The following is a 23,397-nucleotide window of genomic DNA, read 5'->3' as shown; positions in this document are numbered from 1 at the left end:
ACACACACACACACACACACACACACACACACACACACACACACACACACACACACACACACACACACACACACACACACACACACACACACACACTCCTTTCCCCCCAGCCCCACTTTGGAAAGACTTTGATAATGAAGGGGAGGGTATGCTTATAAAATGTGCAGGTGACACTTAGCTGGGAATGCTTGAAAGCACTTTGGAGGACATGATTAGAAATCAGAAGGACCTTACAAGTTGGAGAAATTCAGTATAGACAAGTGCAAAATATTGCAGTTAGGAAGGAAAAGGTCAAATGCACAATTACAAAATGGGGACTGATTGGCTAGGCGGTAGTACAGCAGAAAAGGGTCTAGGGTGTATTAACTTGAGTGTTGTTTGTTAGATACAGGAGGTAATTGTTCCACTCTGCTTGGCACTGGTGAGGCCCCCACTGGAGTCCAGGGTGAGCACCACACTTTAGGAAAGATTTGGGCAAACTGAGGAGAACCCAAAGTAGACCAGCAAAAAAAGAGGTCAAAGTTTCTAAACCTTTGATACGAGGAAAAGTTGAACAAACTAGGCATGCTTAGTCTTGAGAAAAGAGGACTGACGGTGGACCTAATAATCTTCAAAAGGGCTGGTATAGTGAGGGCAGTGATGAATTATTCTCCATGTCCATTGAAGCTAGGACAAGAAGTAATCAACTTAATCTGTACAAGACAGATTTAGGTTAGATGTTAGGAAAATCTTTCTAACTGTAAGGCTATTAAACTCTGGAATAGGCTTCCAAGGAAGGTGGTGGAGTCCCTGTCATTGGAGGTTTTTAAGAATAGGTTAGACAAGTGCCTGCCAGCAAAGGGCTAGGTATTGTTGGTACTGTGTCAGCATTAGGGAGATGGGACTATGACCATGAGGTCCCTTCCATCTCTCAAGTTTTTATGATGCTAGAACGATGGGAGACCATCATGAGAAACTGGCAGAAAGGTGATATAGTCCCTTTATTGAGAGTATGCCTGCCTTTTTTGTTCTCAAGATGTGAACCTTGTTATCCTTGGCAGCTCCTGGAAGAATGAAAATTTGTGACTTTTCCTGATGTGGATGGCCCTTGCCATGCCTTCACTATTTCCGTATTAGATTACTGCATCATGTTCAGTCAAGATGGAGCTATACTTTTGGACCATTTGGGAATGTTTGCTAGCACAGAATGCAACTGCCCTTTTACTTAGTGATGTTTCTAGAATGAAGCATAGTGCACTAGTGCTGTGTCAACAACATGTGTTGGGGATTATACTGCTCTTTGCGCAGCGGGGTCCTGGTTCATGACAGGGAATCCTGTGTGCTATGGTAATACAGTAACATTTGCATTTGATTTATTTTTTGATGCAGTTCAAAGTGGTGTTTGACCTATGTGTGTTGGTTCTGATTATTTTAGAGAGCACCTTTTTCATGCTCCACTCTGAGAGTTAAGATTATCTGAGATGCTGTGCTGACAGTCCACAGAAAACTGTTAACACATTTAATTTGCCCTCAAAAATGGAGGCCTGTCTCAAATCAGGTCTTCTGGTTTTTTGCCCTAGATTGGGATAAGACTTTATATTCAGTTTTTTCAAGGTGCCATCTTATTTTTTTGCGATTTTATAAGTAGTATATAAACTGTTAGTTATATTTTATGAGCTGTTTTAAAATTACATTAAAACACTGGTTTTAAAGCACACAGGACAGGTGTCTTCCCAAATTCACCTCTGCCCATTCTGCACTGCAGTGCTGGAGTAAAATTGCTTGCTCACAGTTGCTCAGATTCTAGTATATGCCAGCATCTAGGTCCTGAGTTCTCTAGTACAGGGTCAGTTTAGTCTAAGTCTAACTAGTGTATTGTTTATCCTGCCTCTGAATGTTATGCATGTAAACAAAAAGTCAGATTACGCAAAACTTATTGCAGTGTTTACTGGCAGTGTTTGATTTCAGAGTGTGTAGCATGTCTGCAAGAACTTAAATATTTAGGTAGTATCATTATAACTGAAAATATTTTCTGCGTTTGTAATTGGCTATATTGTCAGCTTTTTGCAAACTAATTGAATTGAGAATTCATTATTTTAATACCGAAAATTCTGTTTTGGGTGTAATTCTAACTAGGGTCAGTAGTCTTAACAAAACAAAAAACCGAACAGCCTTTGTGTAGTAGTTTGCACTTAGTTTTGTGTATAGACTATAGAAAATATTGTCTTTGTGCTGTTGCACTGTAAAATCAGAATATTTCACTTGAGGGACTTTCAAAAACAGTAAAATAGTCTTCTTCTGCAGGGGTTCTCAAACTTCATTGCACCATGACCCCCTTCTGACAACAAAAATTACAATATGACCCCAGAAGGGGAGACTGAAGCTTGAGCCTGCCTGAGCCTCAGTGCCCTGGGTGAGTGGGCCAATGCCCGTGCTCTACCACTGTGGGTGTGGGGGAAGCTGTAGCCCAACAGCTTCAGCCCAAGGCAGGGGATCTGTAACCTGAGCCCCGCTGCCCAGGACTGAAGCCTTCAGGCTTTGTCTTCAGCTCCAGGCAGTGGCGCTTGGGCTTCAGCCCCAGGACCCAGCAAGTTTAAGCCAGCCCTGGTGACCCCACTAAAATGGAGTCGTTACCCAATTTGGGGTCTCTACCCACAGTTTGAGAACTGCTGCTCTACTGGAACAGTAGATACCCTTCTCAGAATCCAAGTGAGTTGTGTGATGCATAATAGTTCACACTTTGCCTTCTGAGGATCGCCAAGTGTGTTAAAAAGAGGTATTTACATTCTTGGTGGTTGTGGATTTTATTTGTAAAGAGATACTGTAAACTTCAATTTTTTGAACTAGACTAAAATCAAATAGTATGTCAATGTTTTTATAATTTCTTGCCTTTAAATCATTTTTAGAGAAATTTTTCTGCTTGGTGCAGTTTGTGCTGGTACAATTGCACAGAAGCCATTCCCTCTATATAAACCTGAATATGATTGCTTGACTGGTTTAATAATCAGATCATATGAGTGTCCCCTAATACTCATAAAGCATCACATGTCAAGGGCACTTGGGTAAAACTCTGCATTTTGACATGCTGATAAAGTAATTATGGGGTGGTACCAATAGTAATTAATAGAAGTGTCTAATATTTAGCTGTGAAACCTGGCAGATGTCTTTAAAACAGAAAGTTAGGATTCACTTTGCTGTGTCATGTGAACAAAACAGGAACTACAGTTGTCATGAGGAATGCATGATGGAAAAACCAAATTAATCACAAGTGTATGTATCAACTACACTGACCAAGAACTTTTTATAAATGATCTCTTACAAGCACTTGTTGATTAAGAATTATATAGAACAATAACCAACATCTGCCTTCTTCAATCCTATAATAGCAGTTACTAATGCCTACCTCGTATCCAGGGTGCAAATGAAGCATTGACTTTGTTTTGAGACTTCTAAAAATAAATTTGTTCCATGGGATAAGTGGCAGAGTGAGTGGCTCATACTTAAAGGGAACATAACAATAGTCTGTAACATCACATGGGAAAACTATTTAACAATCGAATGATTTACCAGCCTAAAGCTTTACAAGTGCATCAGATAATCACAATGGTCTTTTGGCCTTAGAATTGAGAATCTATGAATTATCTGGAATCAATTTCCGTTTTCGAATGTGAAGAATTTGACATGCTGACTATTGCTAGAAAAGGTACATGGTGACTTAGTATATGTGAGATCTGGCACTTCTTGAACAAAATTCGCTCTAGCTCATTGTCCTGCATTCTTGCTTGCAGGTCAATGCTTTATTGACTGTCTTAGTAACAGTACAATTGAATAATTCTGTGGGAAGGAAAAAGGAGTGTTTTGAAATGAAATGGGGAGACTGTGGTTACCTTAAACCTTAAATTGTAAAGAATTGGTAAACCTCAGCATATTAGTAATGGGGAAAAATCATGACTGCTGGCACCAAAGGGGAGGATTGGGTTTTTCTGCCATGATTGTATGGCTTTTGCATTGGTATTCATGAGACTCCTTGGGGTTATTAGATAACTAGTCACTTGAATTTTAAAATGAAGTGATTGGCAAGTGGCATTTTTAACATTGGTAAGGCATTATTCAGATTTCCGAAGTCCCTGATGAAATATTAATGAATTGTTTACAAAACTGTCAAACTTCTTTTATACAATACTGTGCTGCAAATGTCTGCTTGGACTGGCACTTATAAATAAACAAATATTAAATCTCAGTTCTTCCTTTGTTCCAAGGAATGTCTTCCTCCGCCTTTGATTTCCTTGAGCTTTAATGTTAGATCAAAGTAGAGAGCTTTATTTGTTTTGAAAGCTTTTTGTTTGACAGTTGATAAACTTCTACTGATTTTTTTTTTAAATAAACTCGCATGCCTTATTTTTGCACTGCTTTCTCAAACTCTAAAGTTGTAATCAAGGGCTCTTCTTAAATCTTATTTAACATTTGTAATGTTCTTTGAAGATGACAAGTGCTATGTTAGTGTGAAGTGTTTTAAAAACAATTAAGTGGATATTTTCTGATTACTTTTTACATTTTATAGAATTTTCTAGTTTGACCAAAGCTGATGGATTATTGTTCTCTCAGGCCAATTTCTTGGCTGATTAAAACTGTACAGGTTTATTAATCTCTGGGGTCTTCACAGTCTCCATGGGCTGTGTTATAAAAAAAAAAATTACCTCCATCTTGCCAGAAGCCACTGACTTAAGGGACCAATGAGACTTGGCTTTATAAATCTTTTTGGTAACGGTGAGTTGGCCCCTACGCATGCTGAGAAATGGCTTGTTATGAGGCAGTGTTAAGAACAAAATGTCGAACAACAATCTTCACATGTCAAAGCATACAAAAATAAAATACAAAATACAAAAAGGACTTCATTCTGTATTTCTGTTCCTGGAAAATCTGGTTATATTAAAAATCCAAAATTATCTCTTGAAATCAAAATGAAATCTTGGTGTTTTTTCCATTCTTGATGTCAGCAGTACACTTATGTGCTGGGGAATGCTCCCCACCCGCAGATTAGAAGAGAGAAGGGATCATCAGGAGAACATCATTGTGATGTTCCTCCTACTGTGGGGGAGAAGTGGTAATTTAGTCTCCTTCATTTTCCCCCATAATCCATTTTGGCATGCATATACACAGGTTTACATTGATACTTAGTATTAAATACAAACACTGTTTGGATCTTCTGTATCCAACTTTAGTAGTTAAAGAGGGAGGGAGGGAAGGACAAAAATCATACACCGTTAAGCTGTATTGGACCCTTTGGAATGCAGCTCCATATTTTTAGAACATTATTTTTTAAGCCATGACTGGTTGATCAGTGTCCTTTTTAAGAATATAGTAGCTGTATTTCATTGCAGACCTCTAGCAACCTAATTTGAATATAAACCTTAAGACTCCTCAACTAGTGAGTTCTTAGAAATCTTTCTAAAATTAGGGAAGCCTGGCTAGATTGTCAAAAATATGATTTGATATGGTCCTGGAGATAATATTTTGACAGTTAAGTACTATCATAGGCCTGCACAACTCGTAAAGTGGCGAGGGCCACATTACTCCAAAGAAAACAGCTGATGGCTGAAACCCCCCGGCCCCGTGGAAACACATCACCTCCCCAGGACCTCTCGGCCTGGCGGAAATACTCCTCCCCAGCACCGCTCAGCCCTGCAGAAACAAACCCTCCTTCCCAGCACTGCCCCACCTAAACAGCTGTGGGCCAAAAAAGAAGGTTGGGGGTGGGGAGGTGATTTTAAATCAACCAGGGGCTCCCAGTTGAAGAGGTGGCTGGGAACCCTCAGGGGCAAATTAAAGGGCCCGGGGCTCCGGCGGCTGGGGGAACCCAGAACTTTGCGGGGCTGGGGCAGGGATTTGAAGGGCTCGGGGCTCCGGCAGCTGGGGAAACCCGAGCCCTTTAAATCCCAGCCCCAGCCCATCCGCTGGAGCCGTGGCCGGGATTCAAAGGGCTCAGAGCTCCCTGCCACTGCGGGCAGCCCAGAGCCCTTTGATTCCCAGCCGCGGCTGGGATTTAAAGGGCTCTGGGCTCCTTGCAGCTGCCCGCAGCCCAGAGCCCTTTAAATCTCAGCTGTGGCCGAGATTCGGAGGGCTCTGGGCTGAGTGCTGTGTGCGCGAGATTTTGAATCCCTCTGTGGGCCGCACAGTGAGCCTCTGTGGGCCGCATGTTGTGCAGGCCTCTACTATCATATAGCTAGGGCCCTACCAAATTCACAGCCATGAAAAACACATCACAGACTGTGAAGTCTGTATACTATAGGGTAAAAGTACACAAAAGACCAGATTTCACAGGGGAGACCTGGGGGTCCTGACCCAAAAGGAGGTTGCAAAGTTATTGTAGTGAGGGTTGTTGTATTGCCACCCTTGTGCACTGCCTTCAGAGCTGGGTGACCGTGAGTGGGGGCTGCTAGCTGAGGGCCCAGTTCTGAAGGGAACAGCACAGAAGTAAGGGTGGCAATAACATATCATGCCACCCTTACTTCTGCGGTGGTGCTGCCTTCAGAGCTGGGTTCCTGGCCAACAGCTGCCACTCTCCTGTGCTGCTGTTGGCAGCAGTGCTGCCTTCAGAGCTGGGCAGCTGAAGTAAGGGTGGCAGTACCACGACACTCCTTCAATAATCTTGTGACACCCTCGCTACCCACTTTTGGGTCAGAACTCCTACAGTTACAACACCATGGAATTTCAGATTTAAATAGCTGAAATTATGAAATTTATGATTTTTAAAATCCTATGACTGTGAATTTGGTAGTGCCCCGCATATAGTGTAGCAACTTCACATAAATGTGGTAAAGGGGGAGGTGGTTGTGGGGTCTGGCTGCCCTGTAGCATCCCCTGCTGGACAAGTGTGGAGCTGCTGGCACACCCTTCCTGAGTTTCCTGTCCTGAGGTGAATCTCCTCGGCTCTCCCCTTGCCAGTCTGTGGCTTAACCCACCGCCCAAGTCACAAATGCAACCTCTTCTGGGGTAGCAAAAGTCCAACTGTAGTCCCAGCAGATAAAAAGGTGATTCTGCCTTTTGGTGAATTAACTTCAGCCCCACCCTCTGTCCCTGTTCCCAGCCCCTTCCTCACTATCTGTGAGAGTCTTTTTAGCTCTGGGATACAGCACTCCTCTCCCAGGCTCATTCCCCTCCTGTATTGTTCTCAGTGCCTTCTGAGCTTTGCTGCTTGACTCCTTCCCTGCTGTGGTATAAAGCACTGGACCCTTGGGCATTTCAGGCTAATCAGCCCAATGTCCTACAGACCCTTGCACCAGGGCCTTCCGCTGCAGCCTGCTCCATTCCCTGTGGTGCTATTGCAGACTGATCTCACTCTATCATTTTATAAGGCCCCAAGTGCCCATTAAGCTGTCACATGGCCCTCCTTAGTTCCACCCTCTCTCACCAGGAAGCAGCTATCCAATTATGGCACAGGTGTGGCTGGCCCCATCTCCCCTTAAAGGGGCCAATCACCCCTGTGACAGAGATACCTTGGAATGGGCCAAGTAACAGTGGTATTTAATTCAGAAGAGGGAAAAGCATAAATATGTTGTATTACAGATCTCCTTCCATTTTCTGTACTTCACTAATCCTGATGAACATGCTACACAGATTACTGAACTGTAATCTGCCCTGAGAGCTGGCAGAGTTTTTACTCAATTTTTAATCATGGACCACCTGCAGACAGTGACTCAGATTGTGGAAAAGGCTGACTAGAAGAACTTGTTTGGTGTGGCTTTGGTAGGTGGAAAAGACCTTTGACTCAGTGGAAATGTAAGAAGAGTTAAAAATGCTGGAAAAACTGAAACATGGAAGAGTAATATGTTATTCTTCCAGCCTGTGTAATTTTGGTGTTGCATGGCTTTACGCTCAATTCTCCACTTCTCTGAAGAGCTTCAGCCTCTGTAACTTGGTCCCTTTGTGTGTTAACCTGTGATATTTAACAAGTATTAATCCTGTAGATTTTCATCTTCCTTTGATTACATAATTTTCCTTACTCTACCTAGACAATGTGTTGTTTCTGCTGCCTTGTCCTGCTCATTATCAGGTGTGGGAATAACTTTTGCATTGTAATAAGTAGAAGATTCTGCCAGTCCTGTAGCTCAGTTTGATAAATGGAAATATCACTAATGGTGACTCTTTAATTATCTTAATGTTCTTTACCGTTGCTAATGTTTAGCTACAACAGACTTTCAACTACAGATTTGGATGGATAAAGGAAGTAGCTGTGGAACACAGTAGCTCAAGTCCTTCCCCAACTTCCATCCTTTACCTGTCTGTTGGGTCATAGTTTAAAGCTAGAAGGGACCACTACATCATCTGTTCTGACCTTCTGCGGTGGCCCAACACCCACGTGTTAACCAGCTGATAGGAGACAAAGTATTATAGTTCCCAGAACACTAACTACTATATGCCATTGGCAGAGATTACGAGGAAACAAGATGCACCAGTGCCCAAGGTCCCTGAAATGGCAGGGAAATGATTAGTAAGATGTACTTAGCTAATCCTGGCAAGTGACCTGCATCCACAGGCTGTAGAAGAAGGTGAAAAACTGCCAATCTGATCTGGGGGGAAATTCCTTCTCAACCCCACAAACCTAGTTAGGAGTCGAGTCAGATTGGTATAGTCACCATCTTCTAAATACCATGCATCAACTGATTAAAACCACAGGTGTGTGTCAGCAATTTTGAAAAGGTAAAATCTAACCCAGAAACTAGGACTTTTATTTCCAAAAAATTTCCTATTCCCTCACACTTCATTTTTGGCACTAAAACTTCTTATTTCATAAAATAAGACTAAAAAGTTTTGTATTTGCACAAGTTTTTTCAACTGGGTTGTAGTTGTGTTGCAGATCTTGTTTTCAGCATGAACTCGAGGTATGTATATATAGTCAGTACTACATCTCTTTAATGATTCCTTATGTGCTTCCAAGGGTTGGAGGCAGTCTAAGGATGACTGAGGTGATGCTGTTGAGTAGTAGAGACACAGAATTGCATCTTTAAATTATTCCTTATTAAATTCTTCATTCCTTTGCACATGAGGCTCTCAGCAGAATAGGAGTGCCTCACGCACTCATGATAGGACCAAGTTTATTATAACTTTATTAAAGGAAGAGTGCCTCTCATGTCAAATAGCATCTTTGAAAGAAATAAGGACTGAAATAACACACATACAAAAAGTTCCTGTGGCTTTGTATTTTGTTTTTCAGAGGACAGATGATTTCAGGTGAAGACTGTGAATTTATTCAAAGATTTGAGCAGAAGAGGAGCCCAGAAGGAAAACAAGAATTGCTGCAAGCAGAAGGCAGTCAGGTAACCCAGCTTCCTTTTTAAAAATTTTTTTGGAGGGGGGGAGGGGTTGCTCTTGCCATACTAACTCTAATTAAATGTTGGAAGTATGTGTTTTGCTGTTATGCTATTTAGCAAGTTTTAGCAGGGCTTCAGACAATTATATTGTAAATGAATTTTTGTGAGGAGGAACTTGGCCATTATTTTAACAGACCTCTTAATTTTTAAATGTGTTCTGCTGGGATGAGATCAAAAGAAGCTGGGAAGCTTCACACACATTTATTGTGCTCTTGGATAACACTTTTTAGGTATTTTTTTTTCCTGATATGGTTGGGTGCATTTTGGTACAGCTTCTTAAACTCAAATAGAATTTGCATTTTAAGATGTAACTAATGCATACACTATTTAAATAGCTACATATAATATGCATTGTTTGTATAGTGACAGTATAGCTATCCAAGGTGGTACATTAAACTGATGACACAGCATAGTCTGAAATAAAGTAACGTAAAAGTTGCATAGAATGTAAAGAGTAGTGGTAAATTTTTGCAACTCTTTCTAGCTTCTCCTCAACACCTTTCCCCGTAACCTCCAGACGCTTGCTCTCATTTTCTTTTCAAGTAAGATAAAGCATGAATCTCTAACTCTAGCAGTTTGTGAAATCTGCTGCTGAAAACATATCATGATTAAATTGTGCCAGGAGGAGGAAAGCAGTTGAAATAACTTTTAAGGTCCAACTTGTATCTGTCTTCCAGTCAGAAACATATGGGCAGGCCAGACAAGCTTTCCAAGTGCTGGTCCTGCACCACTGGTAGAGAGAATCTTGCAATCCCTTCAGCATCTGTCACTAAATTTGCCCATGTCTTGTACATTTTTTTCTTAAAAGAAACATTGAAGGAGAGATTCTAATTCTGACTCATTAATCTTTTGACAAATCACCTTGAGGAACCGTGCTAACTCCCGCTAGTTACTTCTCACTGTTTCCGTTGAATGCCATAGAACAATTTGTAAAAGGTAATGAACAGCATGGAAAAAAATTTCATTGTAATGTCAAATGTATTCATATTATAATGTAGATGAATAAGCCATTAGGATGCTTAAAATTTACATAAAACCAAAATGTGAATTATTGAGATTCTACTGCATATTATAAAACAATTGCAATATTAATTTTAATGTATCTTATTTGTAGTGTGCTAAAACATTCATAAACTTGATGACTCATATCTCCAAGGAGCAGACAGTTCAGTACATCCTAACTATGATTGATGATATGCTGCAAGTAGGTCAATAACCTATTTCATATTTAAGTCTTCCTCTTTGATGCTTGGTTGTCTCTTGATCTAATTTTGATCTCTTTGTATATGTATGTAATACTGTATTCAAAGAATGTATATTTAGGTTGCAAAGTCAAGCACTCAAAAGTTGGGAAATGCCAGAATTAAGATTTCACAGGCAATCTTAGCTTGGCCCCTTCGTGTTGATACATTATGATACTTTGAGTCTTCAAGTACATGATCATATTAGACCCGGCTACACTAGGTATACAGAATGGATGCTGCTCTGGGAATGAGGCAGCTGTTGAATATCTTTATCCTCCTCATTCAATTAGTGGCTCCAACCTTATTTACCGTACACCAAGCATATGAACACTAAGATATTGCCTGTCCATCAGTAGATAGGGTTTGGGTAGGAACCACAGAAAATGATGTACAATATTTCTGACTTGGGGAGCCATTTGGTATTACTTTTCAAGCACCTAACTTATTTATAAGTGTCTACCTCTAATATATTAATCACAGTATTTATTTCAGATGCCAATCTGAAACCCTATCGCTATAGTATCTGAGTGCTTTCCACATAGTCATTATGAATGAAAGTATCCATTCTTTTTTAAAGCAAAGCATTTTTTAGGCAAACTCATTGTAGGAAAGCAAAACAATATACTTACTATTCCGACACATTAAATGGCCTCTGAGCTATATGGTAGAGTAACTCTGCATTAAAACCTGTTCTGTAGGCTTAATATGTTTAACAGTCTGGGAATGATCCCTTTTACTGTGTGTTCATTTGAATTCTTTAAAAGAATTAAGAAGCTGTATAGTTGAGTGGGGTGGGTCAAAAAGTTTCTGTTGGAATTACTTTTTGATGTAAAATTGGGTTTGTGATGAAATAAAGAATTTTGTGAAGTTTGCTTTTCGCAGAACATTTTGGCTTTTCATCAAAAACTCAGTTTTTTCATCTAAAATTTTGCTTTTTGATAAAAATAGAAAATTTCCATTGAAAACTTTGAAAATTGATATTTTTTGGGGGTGTGGGGAGTCAACATTTTCTGGGTTGGGAGGGAAACCAGTTTTCTAATTGGTTCTATTATTGAGCCATCATATTGATGTTAAGAAATAAAGTGTGTTAAAATATCTTAGCTACGGGCTTGTGTGTTAAATCAAATTAAATACTCAAGTATGACAATTTATGAAAAGTGCAATGGAATTTCAAATGTGTTTAGTCCTGTTTTTTTCTCCTTTTTAATATTTTTGAAGCTTGTCAATGCCTGTCTTTATTTTGAATCTCCAAGTGTTTGATTACAACATGATATTCTTCGTTTTGATGGATATCAAACTGAGGCTTCCATCTCCAGCTTAAGTGCGCTGCTGTAGTTTACTAAAATTTCTGCTCTTTCCTGAAGTGGTAGGATTAACATCTGTTAAGAAACTTGTGACAAATTACATTCCCTTTTTCCTTGACAGTTGAGTGATCCTGTTTCTCTATCTGGCTTCTGACAAGTTCTTTACTGAGTATAGGTAAAATATTTTTTTTTTTTTAGGCCAAACAGTTCTGTCTGTTAACTTCTACTGGTCTAGAGTGCAAGAACACTTGGAGGGCCAGAGATTTCTGGAGGGAGTGCAGAGCTACCAGAACATCAGAGCAGGATTTTTAACTTTGGTATAGTCTCTGGGAGTATGATAGTCTGATTCTATAACTTACAGTATTCATTTTGTAGGTGCTAACAGTGATTCTCTTTCCTGGTGGGCTTGTGATTCTAAAATAGAGAGGTTTTCCACTGCTCTTCTGATATTTTAGCTTTCATATACCTCATCTTGTCTCTTCAGCCCATCAGCGGCTCCAATTTTATTCCTTTAATTCCTTGACTGTAAGATGTTCTTCGGATTCTTTTTTTCTTTGTTCTTTTGCTACCTGCATCCTGAAGGAGCACTGTTGCATCCTCATTGGTGCTCTATTGTAGAGAGCTGGGAACAATTTGCTATCACTGTTTTACACCTCTGCTGTCAATAACTGGTGTTAAACACAGTCTTTGAAATCTAGTTCTTGAAGTAGAACATGATATTGATGCCAAAGGAAGAAATGCTGATCACCCGATTCAGCTGTGCTGCCTCTATCGGTCTGAAGACTTGAAAACAAATGCAAAAAGACTAAGTTAACAACTCTCTGGAGTGGGTCTAGGCTGAGGGAGAAGGGGAATAAGACAAACGTTAGTGAGCATTGCAGGCTCATGTTAGCTGTTAAAGATGGCAGCACAGCGTTCACACAATGGTGTTGAAATCTTTGCATCTGTCAAGGATATTTCTTTGGATGCTAACTCATTTGAGTGGAGGAAAACAAAATGCACAACTTCTCATGATCTCTTTAAACTAGGGAGCTTCTTTCATAGAAAGCTATCTTGAGAAGCAGTAACAGCTAATGTTTTTGTGTACCTTGTGTATTTCGTGTTCCTAAGCTACACATTGGTAGGAAGTGAAAGTAGAAATTCCATGACATTATATACTATATTGTATTTATACTGTACATTATGTATCCCAATCTGAATGATTTGATTTAAGAAAGCTAGATGAAAATGTTGAGATTATTTAGGGACTATGGTGTACGGTTCTCATAAACTTTAGTTCCCTATTAATCATGCTGGTATCCTCAGTTTGAAAATAGCATAAAAAACAAAACTGTGGTTAGTGGTGTTGTACAACTCCAATTCCTCTTATGGGAGCTTGCATTTGGAGATAAGCACCAACTGTAGTCTTCAGGATAGACTTTCAAGGCCAAGTGGAACATTCCTGTGCATGCACAGACACTTGAAAGTGCAAAACAGTGTGCAAATATGCACACACAAATGACAATTTGTGTGTGAAAGAAATAATGTGGAAAAAAGTTAATGCCCAGAGTTTATTAAGCTGAAATGGAGGTAGAGTTGCAACCCTCTGAAATGTGGCCCTTCATAGTAGCTATGTAATCTTTCAGTCTGAATGTCTGAGCCAGAAAGAAGCATGTTTTTCCTTTCAGCAGACAATGCATAAACTGCAGTATAACTAGGACTGTGAGGGTATATCTACACTACGGGATTATTCCGATTTTACAGAAACTGGTATTTGGAAACAGATTGTATAAGGTCGAGTGAACGTGGTCACACTAAGCACATTAATTCAGCGGTGTACATCCATGTACCGAGGCTAGCGTTGATTTCTGGAGCGTTGCACTGTGGGTAGTTATCCCATAGCTATCCCATAGTTCCCACAGTCTCCCCCGCCCATTGGAATTCTGGGTTGAGATCACAATGCATGATGGGACAAAAACAGTGTCGCGGGTGATTCTGGGTAAATATCGTCAGTCAATCCTCTCTCCATGAAAGCAACAGCATACAATCCTTTTGCGCCCTTTTCCCTGGATTGCCCTGGCGGACACCATAGCACGGCAACCATGGAGCCCGTTCAGCCTTTTTTCACTGTCACCGTATGTCTATTGGATGTTACTGACAGATGCGGTACTGCAGTGCTACACAGCAGTATCCTCTTGCTGTTGCAAGTTAGCAGAGACTGTTACCAGTCATATTGTACCCCATCTGCTGCTTTCATGGGTGCTCCTGGCTGACCTCAGTGAGGTTGGCCGGGGGCATATAGACAAAAATGGAAATGACTCCTGATCATTCCCTTCTTTAAGTTTTGTCTAAAGGTAGAGTCAGTCCTGCCTAGAATATCAGGCACATCTACTAAAGAACCAGAGAGACAAACAGCCGCTCCAGGTCAGAGCCCCAGACATCCCGCAGAAATGATGAGCTGCATGCCATTCTAGGGGGTGCCCCTGCAACAACCGCACCCATTGCTTCCCTCCTCCCCCACCCCTCCTGGGCTACCGTGGCAGTGTCCCCCCATTTGTATGATGAAGTAATAAAGAATGCATGGATAAGAAACAACACTGACTTTATTGAGATAAAACTGGAGGGAGCGCAGCCTCCAGCTACTATGATATTCCAGGCAGGACTGAATCTCCAGGACACAAATCTTAAAGAAGGGAATGACCGGGAGTCATTCCTGTTTTTGCCTAGGTGCCCCTAGCCTACCTCACCGAGGCCAGCTGGGAGCACTCACGGGATGATGATGACTGATACCAGTCATATTGTACCATCTGCCATCGGGAAGGGAAGGCAGTGGGATGCTTCTGTGTAGCGCTGCAGCACCGCGTCTGCCAGCAGCATCCAGTAGACATGGTGACATTGAAAAAAGGCGAGAAACGATTTCCCTTTTCTTTCATTGGGGGGGGGCTAATGACATATAACCTGAACCACCCGCGACAATGTTTTTGATCCTTCAGGCATTGGGAGCCCAGCCAAGAATGCAAATGGTTTTCTGAGAGTGCGGGAACTGTGGCGTAGCTAGAGTCCTCAGTCCTCCTTCCCTCCCTCCATGAGCATCCATTTGATTTCTTTGGCATTTCGTTATGCTTGTCTCAGCTCCTTAAGTTTCACACAGCACTGTGTTGAGTCCTTGTTGTGGCCTCTGTCTGTCATTGCCTTGAAGATTTTTTCAAATGCTTTGGCATTTCGTCTTTTGGAATGGAGTTCTGATAGAACAGATTCATCTCCTCATACAGAGTCAGCTTCAATATCTTCTGTACGGTCCATGCTGGAGTTCTTTTTTGATTCTGGGACTGCATGCTCACCTGTGCTGATCGGTGCTCCACGCTGGGCAAACAGGAAATGACATTCAAAAGTTTGCGGGGCTTTTCTTGTCTACCTGGCCAGTGCATCTGAGCCAGAGTGGTCACAATGGTGCACTGTGAGATAGCGCCCGGAGACCAATACCATCAAGTTGCGGCCACACTAACCCTAATCCGAAATGACAATACCGATTTCAGCGCTACTCCCCTCGTCGGGGAGGAGTACAGATATCGATATTACGAGCCCTTTATATTGATGTAAAGGTCTTCGTTGTGTGAACGGGTGCAGGGTTAATGCGATTTAACGCTGCTAAATTCGATATAAACTCGAAGTGCAGACCAGGCCTGAGAGAGGAATCAGTCTCGGAGGAGTTGATGGGGAACCAGCATGAAATAGCCGTTAAAGTCTGAGTTTCAACACTTTGGCTATCCAACAATGGTATGTGGTAGTAGTTAAAATGAGAGGGATTGACACAGGAAATATATTCTCATGCGGTACATTATGAGAGATGCAAGACAATGTAATGAAAAAATAACATAAAATTGTGACTGAAATACTGACGAGCTTCTCCTTGTCTCCCCTTCCCTTTGCAGGAAAAGCATCAGCGTGTTAGTATTTTCTTTGACTATGCAAAACGTGGTAAGAGCACTGCATGGTCCTACTTTCTGCCTATGTTGAACCGCCAAGATCTCTTCACTGTGCACATGGTAAGCTTTAAATGCATCTATCTCCTAAGATGCTGTGGTGAAAATAGAAACCTATTTTCTTTTTGGACTTCGCAGATTCATAAAACTTAAATAATTCCTTTTGTGGTAAAAGGCTTTTCTTTTACAAGTCAGGCAAACCAGTTTTATCACACAACAAATTTTGCGTGACCGTTTGTTACAAAATACATGCTGCTTCTCCTGGGAATCAAAATAGTGTTATGTGGAACTATAGTTCTTTGTTCTGAATTATCATTCCCGTCTCATTGATCAGGAAATTATCTGTGGTAAAAACAGTTTTCTTTAAAGAAATCTATTTAGTTACTAGAAAATAGCCGCCAACCAATGATCCTTCTGTAATTATGTGTTTTAGTATAAAATTTTGTAGCGCCTTTTCAAACCTTAAGCGAAGTAATTTTTTTAATTCACTTTCATATATTTGTAAAAGTTGAGGTTATTATAGGTTATCTTGTCTGTTGCATTGGAGTGCTGCAGAATGTACAAGTCCTGCTGCATAATTTGACAGTTTTCCTCAAAAAATTCCTTGAATGCATATAAATTGTCTTGGGAAGACTGTAGGCATAGAAAACTGATCCAGTTTATATGTTTCTCAAATGTCATAGGCATTGTGAAGAACTACTTATGAAAACCTGGTTTCTGTGTTGTACCATTTCCTCCTCAGAAGATTCATGTACTTATTTAAAGTTTCTTTGTGTATTGATATTTGTGAGCATTAAATATTTAAAATTAAGCAAATTTACATTAATTAATGTTAATTACTCAATTAGGACCAGATCCTGCAACTGGCTTTGTGTTGGCGGACACCTGCCTCCGAAAGGAGCCAGTTGCAGGACCAAGCCCTAGACGGCAACAATGCTGTCTTAGATTTTTCATTTATTTTATAACTTCTGATCTGTGTACACTGCTTCTGCATACTAATGAGGTGCCGAGCCAATAGAAAAAGCTGAAGGACAAATATTAGATACAAATAAATCAGACTATAAGGCTTTGCTTTGAAAAATGAATAAAGCAGCAGTATTTGTGTAAGTAGCAATATTTTTCCCAAAATTGGTTTCCAATGCATACAGTAGTATTTTTTTCCTCCATTCAATCTTTGATCATTTGCAACTGAAGTTCTATTTACCAAATTCTTTTTCAGGCAGCAAGAATTATTGCCAAATTGGCTGCCTGGGGAAAAGAGCTGATGGAAGGCAGTGATCTGAATTATTACTTCAACTGGATTAAAACTCAACTTAGTTCACAGGTAAAAAAAAACTAAACAAAAAATTAGAGTGCATTCTTAAAAGGCTTACATTTGTAAACCTCCCTACAAAGGTATATAAAGTGTAAATGTGCAACTGTATTAACAAAACGTGTTGTTTAGACTTCAGTAATTACTGGTTACAATTAACACTCAAATCCTTAGACTTGCTTTTTAAAGTAAGAGATATTATAACTTCACATATACAGTATTCGAAAGTATATTCAATTCCAGCTAGAGTAAGAAAAGGAGGATTTTTGGGGGGGAGAGGAAACAAGCACATTCTCATTCAGCATATCTGTTTTCGTGATTGATTGAAAAGTGCCATCTCCGCAGAGTCTGCAGAGCTATGAGACAGCAAACTGCATTCCATTTTGCTTTTTATGTTTAATAACAAAGATGCTGACTCCTGGTGACTGAGTGTGAGAGAACATAATCCTTTTATTTCAGATCCCATATTTTTTGTTTTGGAGGGCTTTCACTTGGCGAAAAAATCATGTCTTGACTTGTATGCTGAACAGTTTTGGAAATCATCTATAGCAAATGAAAACAGAACTCCTTTTCTTGTTGCATTCTGGAGTGTAACTGCACTCTAAAGCAGATTCCAAGGCCAGAAGGGATCATCGTCAACATTTAATCTGATCTCCTGTACAACACAGGCCATGGAACTTCCCAAAAATAATCTCTAGAGCAGATCTTTTAGAAAAATAGCCCATCTTGGTTGCAAAATGCCAGTGATAGAAAACCCACCGCAACCGTTGGTAAATTGTTCCAATGGTTAATTACCTTCTCCGTTGAAAATTTATGCCTTATTTCCAGTTGGACTTAATGTGACTTCAAGTTCCAGCCATTGGAGTGTGCTATACCTTTCTCTGCTAGATTGAAGAGTCCATTTAAAAAAAAAATTGTTCCCCTCCGAACTGTTCCCCACTTAGACTGAAACATCTGAAACTGTGAAGCCACCTAAAAATGCATAAATGTTTGAGCAATATTGGCATGTGCCAATAGCTCCAGTATAGTAAGAATGACTTGTTCTTTAGAAGCAAAACCATGTTTCTTTGCTGTTTCATATGGGTGGTGTTAATTTTGTGTAAGGTTGTTTACAAAAACAAACAGTTTGTCATTCTCTAATAAGGGTGTGTTGGAGTGAAACTGAGTTCTAATAAATTGTGACATTCAGTTCAGTAGGCTTTCTGACCGAACTTTACTCAGAAATATTTTTGGAAACTAAGGACCTTTAGAAGAAGACAACCATATGATTTCTATAAAAGCAAGAATCTTAGAAGTGTGACTTTATTTTTAAAAACTCAGAGCTGTGCCTTGATATCTTCAAATTGATTCAAGTGTTTTTAGATCACTTGCAGTTGAGTTTGAAATACAAAGGACATTGTTATAAATACACCTTTTAAAATTTTGAAATGTATTTTGCGATGTCTGGAGGTAATCCTGACTCTCTTCTAGGCAGGGAAATTACTTTGAATTATGTCCAAAATTGTACTTCAGTGCCATTGGCCAATATATAGCTTCACATTGGATTCTTTTGGACTGCTTATGTAATGCCAACAGACCTCGGTCGTTGGCAGGTGGGATCGAACGTGGGACCTCAGGTGCTTAGTGTGTGAGCCAAAAGCCAACTGGCTGTTAACTAAGGCTGTAGAGCAAACTTATTAATCTCTCTCTCTCTCCCCCTCGTTCCCCTCCCCGATGGGACAGAACGCCACACCCAGGAGGTGTGTGGGTTACATACTTCCCCTCGCTGAGGAAGCGCATCCTGAGTTTCAGAAACTTCCCAGTTGAGGTGGGATTGAGCTTGGGACCTCTGGAGCTTAGTGCATGAGCCTCTATCACATGAGCTAAAAGCCACCTGGCTCTTAGCTAAGGCTGGAGAACAGACTCATGTAACTGTCTCCAAGTGGTTTTGGTGCCACTAGCTGGGACAGAGCACCACACCCAGAAGGTGTGTAGATTACACTTGGTTTTGCGTTTGCTTCCTGAAGTTTCAAGCAGTTTCACTGTCATTTATTGGTATTATCCAAGGCAGGGTTATAGTCTTTCTTCTTACACCATTCTGAGGCTAGCTCTAATAGGTGTTATGTACAAGAATTTAAAGGAGAAAATGTGCTTCAGTGTATCTCATTACACTGTCCTGGACCACTTGAGTATTGTTGTTCCGTTGTTGTTGTTGCCACCTTTGTGTAAACAGGGATAATCCAAAACATTGGATTGTGAGAGGATGCTTCACTATTTACCAGTTATTGTAGTCTTGATTTGTGAGAGTAGAATCAGCGTGATTTTTTTTTTTTTTCCTCATTAGAAATTGACTTAGCTAGATACAGTTTTGTCATATGTGAAAGGACTTTCCAACAGATCTGGTCAGCTGTAGAATAGTCTGTGAATGAAAGTAGTGGAGGACAGTGACATTTGGGACACTCAACTAGCCTGGACAAAATAGTGGAAATTGTACTGTAGGGCTAAGGGACAATCCTGATTTTCATAAATTTATTGTAATAGCAATATACTTGACCTAACAAGAAAAGCTAACAATTTCTGTTTTTGCTCTAGAAACTTCGTGGTACCATGGGTGCTATTGAAACAGGAACAGTCTCAACCAGTGATGTGAGTATCTCTTTGTAACTTGTTAATGTAGTGGCCTCCTAAAAATTAAACAGCCTCTATTATTCACCAAATTTTAACCCTGACTGTAATCAATTTAAAAACAGGCTCAGACTATAACCAATCCTGAAAGCTACATGGGGTGGGGGAAAGGGAGAAGTTGGGACAAGGGGGAGTTCATTTTAAAGGTGTTCCTATGTTTACACCTTTAAATTTGTTTTTCTCCTCCCTTCGGGCTTATTTTTATACTGTTTTCTTCTTGTTTGGGTTTACTTCGAGACCTCTGCCTCATGTGCACTCAAGGGAATGAGTGGGGACATGCAGAGTGGGATATTCAGAATCTTGATGAGTGGCCTGACTTGGAATCTGCCAGGTTCTAATGACTTCTGGGAGTCAAATCTAAGAGCTGTGGAACCTCCACCAGTCTTGTGCTAGGAAGCTAAGAGCAAGGACTCTGTTGGAATACTACTGACTTCTGAGAGCAGAATTACAACCAGCTTCCCCATTATTGATAGTCTTAGTGGTGATGGCTTTTAAAAATGTGTATATACCTGTTAAATATAGGTGTAAACATAATTTATTTCTCTAGTTGATGAGGAAACTGGATTATTAGATCTTCTGATCCTATCTCATACTGAGAAAGCGGGACGATCAGCGAGTTATCTTAAGTGCCTATGCACAAATGCAAGAAGCCTGGGAAACAAGCAGGGAGAACTGGAAGTCCTGGCACAATCAAGGAACTATGATATGATTGGAATAATGGAGACTTGGTGGGATAACTCACATGACTGGAGTACTGTCATGGATAGATATAAACTGTTCAAGAAGGCCAGGCAGGGCAGAAAAGGTGGGGGAGTTGCATTGTATGTAAGAGAGCAGTATGACTGCTCAGAGCTCCGGTATGAAACTGCAAATGAGGTGGACGAGGTTTTGTTCCAGCAACTGACAGAAATTACTAGATCACAGGCCTTGGTTCTCGTGGGAGACTTCAGTCACCCTGATATCTGCTGGGAGAGCAATATAGTGGGACACAGACAATCCAGGAAGTTTTTGGAAAGTGTACGGGACAATTTCCTGGTGCAAGTGCTGGAGGAACCAACTGGGAGCAGAGCTCTTCTTGGCTTGCTGCTTACAAACCAAGAAAAATTAGTAAGGGAAGCAAAAGTGGATGAAAACCTGGGAGGCAGTGACCATGAGATGGCCGAGTTCAGGATCCTAACACAAGGAAGAAAGGAGAGCAGCAGAATATGGACCCTGGACTTCTGAAAAGCAGACTTGGACTCCCTCAGGGAACTGATGGGCAGGATCCCCTGGGAGAATAACATGAGGGGGAAAGGAGTCCAGGAGAGCTGGCTGTATTTTAAAGAACCCTTTTGAGGTTGCAGGGACAAACCATCCCGATGTGTAGTAAAAATAGTAAATATGGCAGGCAACCAGCTTGGCTTAACAGTGAAATCCTTGCTGATCTTAAACACAAAAAAGAAGCTTACAAGTAGTGGAAGATTGGACAAATGACCAGGGAGGTGTATAAAAATATTGCTCAGGCATGCAGGAGTGAAGTCAGGAAGGCCAAATCACACTTGGAGTTGTAGCTAGCAAGGGATGTTAAGAGTAGCAAGAAAGGTTTCTTAAGGTATGTTAGCAACAACAAAAAAATCAAGGAAAGTGTGGGCCCCTTACTGAATGAGGGAAGGCAGAGGATGTGGAAAAAGCTAATGTACTCAATGCTTTTTTTGCCTCTGTCTTCACAAACAAGGTCAGCTGCACTGGGCAGCACAGCATGGGGAGGAGGTGACCAGCCCTCTGGGGAGAAAGAAGTGGTTCAGGACTATTTAGAAAAGCTGGACAAGCACAAGTCCATCGGGCTGGATGCGCTGCATCTGAGGGTGCGGAAGGAGTTGGCAGATGTGATTGCAGAGCCGTTGACCATTATCTTTTTGAAAACTCATGGCGATTGGGGGAGGTCCCGGATGACTGGAAAAACGCTAATGTAGTACCTGTCTTTAAAAAAGGGAAGGAGGATTTGGGGAACTACAGGCCAGTCAGCCTCACCTCAGTCCCAGGAAAAATCATGGAGCAGATCCACAAGGAGTCAATTCTGAAACACTTAACTTTCCTCTCCTTTATCAGGAACAGTCAGCATGGATTCAACAAGGGCAAGTCATGCCTGACTTAGCTAATTGCCCTCTTTGATGAGATAACTAGCTCTGTGTATGACGGGAAAGCAGTGGATGTGTTATTCCTTGACTTTAGCAAAGCTTTTGATTAGGTCTCCCACAGTATTCTTGCCAGTAAGTTAAAGTAGTAGGGGCTGGATGAATGGACTAAAAGGTGGATAGAAAGCTGGCTAGATGGTCAGGCTCAACAGGTAGTGATCAATGGCTCCATGTCTAGTTGGCAGCCAGTATCAAGTGGAGTGCCTCAAGGGTCGATCCTGGGGCTCATTTTGTTCAATATCTTCATTAATGATCTGGAGGATGGCGTGGACTGCACCCTCAGCAGATGTGCAGATGACACTAAACTGGGAGGAGTGGTAGATACGCTGGAGGGTAGGGATAGGATACAGAGGGACCTAGACAAATTGGAGGATTAGGCCAAAAGAGATCTGTTGAGGTTCGACAAGGACAAGTGCAGAGTCCTGCCGTTAGGATGGAAGAATCCCATGCACTGCTACAGACTAGGGACTGAGTGGCTAGGCAGCCATTCTGCAGAAAAGGACCTAGGGGTTATAGTGGACAAAAGCTGGATATGAGTCGACAGTGTGCCCTTGTTGCCAAGAAGGCTATCGGCATTTTGGGCTGTATAAGTAGGGGCATTGCCAGCAGTTCGAGGGACGTGATCGTTCCGCTCTATTCAATGTTGATGAGGCCTCATCTGGAGTACTGTGTCCAGTTTTGGGCCCCACACTTCAAGAAGGATGTGGAAAAATTGGGAAGAGTCCAGCGGAGGGCAACAAAAATGATTGAGGAGTTGGAGCTCATGATTTATGAGGAAAGGCTGAGGGAACTGGGATTATTTAGTCTGCAGAAGAGAAGAATGAGGTGGGATTTAATAGCTGCTTTCAACTACCTGAAAGGGGGTTCCAAAGAGGATGAATCTAGACTGTTCACAGTGGTACCAGATGACAGAAGAAGGAGTAATGTTCTCAAGTTGCAGTGGGGGAGGTTTAGGTTGGATATTAGGAAAAACTTTTTCACTCAAAGTGGTGAAGCACTAGAAAGGTTTGCCTGGGAAGTGGTGGACTCTCCTTCCTTAGAGGTTTTTAAGGTCAGGCTTGACAAAGCCCTGGCTAGGATGATTTAGTCGAGAATTGATCCAGTTTGAGCAGGGGGTTGGACTACATGACCACCTGAGGTCCCTTCCAACCCTGATATTCTATGAAAACAGAAATCTTAATGAGTGAAGCATAAGTCAAACAAATAGGGACATCTGAATACAAAATAATCCAGTTTTGCTTTGTTAGTGTCTTTTTTGGTGATCTGATTAAGAACAGTCAACATTTCAATTCTCAACTTTTGACTTTTTCGAAGGGCTTATTAGCCACTCTTCGAAATTGTATTGGCTTGAAACATGTCATATCTTCTAGACCTTCTAAAATACAGT

General features: G+C 41.1%; 1 protein-coding gene across 3 annotated transcripts in view; it reads left to right on the top strand.

Moving 5' to 3' along the window:
- The window catches only part of ATP6V1H (ATPase H+ transporting V1 subunit H), a 73,879-nt gene that overhangs the window by 4,708 nt on the left and 45,774 nt on the right, over positions 1 to 23,397 (top strand). For all 3 annotated transcript variants that reach the window (XM_030553085.1, XM_030553086.1, XM_030553084.1), the window contains 5 exons: positions 9,194 to 9,296; positions 10,465 to 10,554; positions 15,810 to 15,923; positions 17,080 to 17,184; positions 19,744 to 19,797. In XM_030553085.1, coding sequence (XP_030408945.1) covers positions 9,194 to 9,296; positions 10,465 to 10,554; positions 15,810 to 15,923; positions 17,080 to 17,184; positions 19,744 to 19,797 — 466 coding nt within the window. The remainder of the gene's footprint in view (positions 1 to 9,193; positions 9,297 to 10,464; positions 10,555 to 15,809; positions 15,924 to 17,079; positions 17,185 to 19,743; positions 19,798 to 23,397) is intronic.

Source organism: Gopherus evgoodei, chromosome 2 (assembly GCF_007399415.2).
Source record: "Gopherus evgoodei ecotype Sinaloan lineage chromosome 2, rGopEvg1_v1.p, whole genome shotgun sequence".
NCBI lineage: Eukaryota > Metazoa > Chordata > Testudines > Testudinidae > Gopherus > Gopherus evgoodei.
This window is presented reverse-complemented; position numbering and strand designations above follow the sequence as displayed.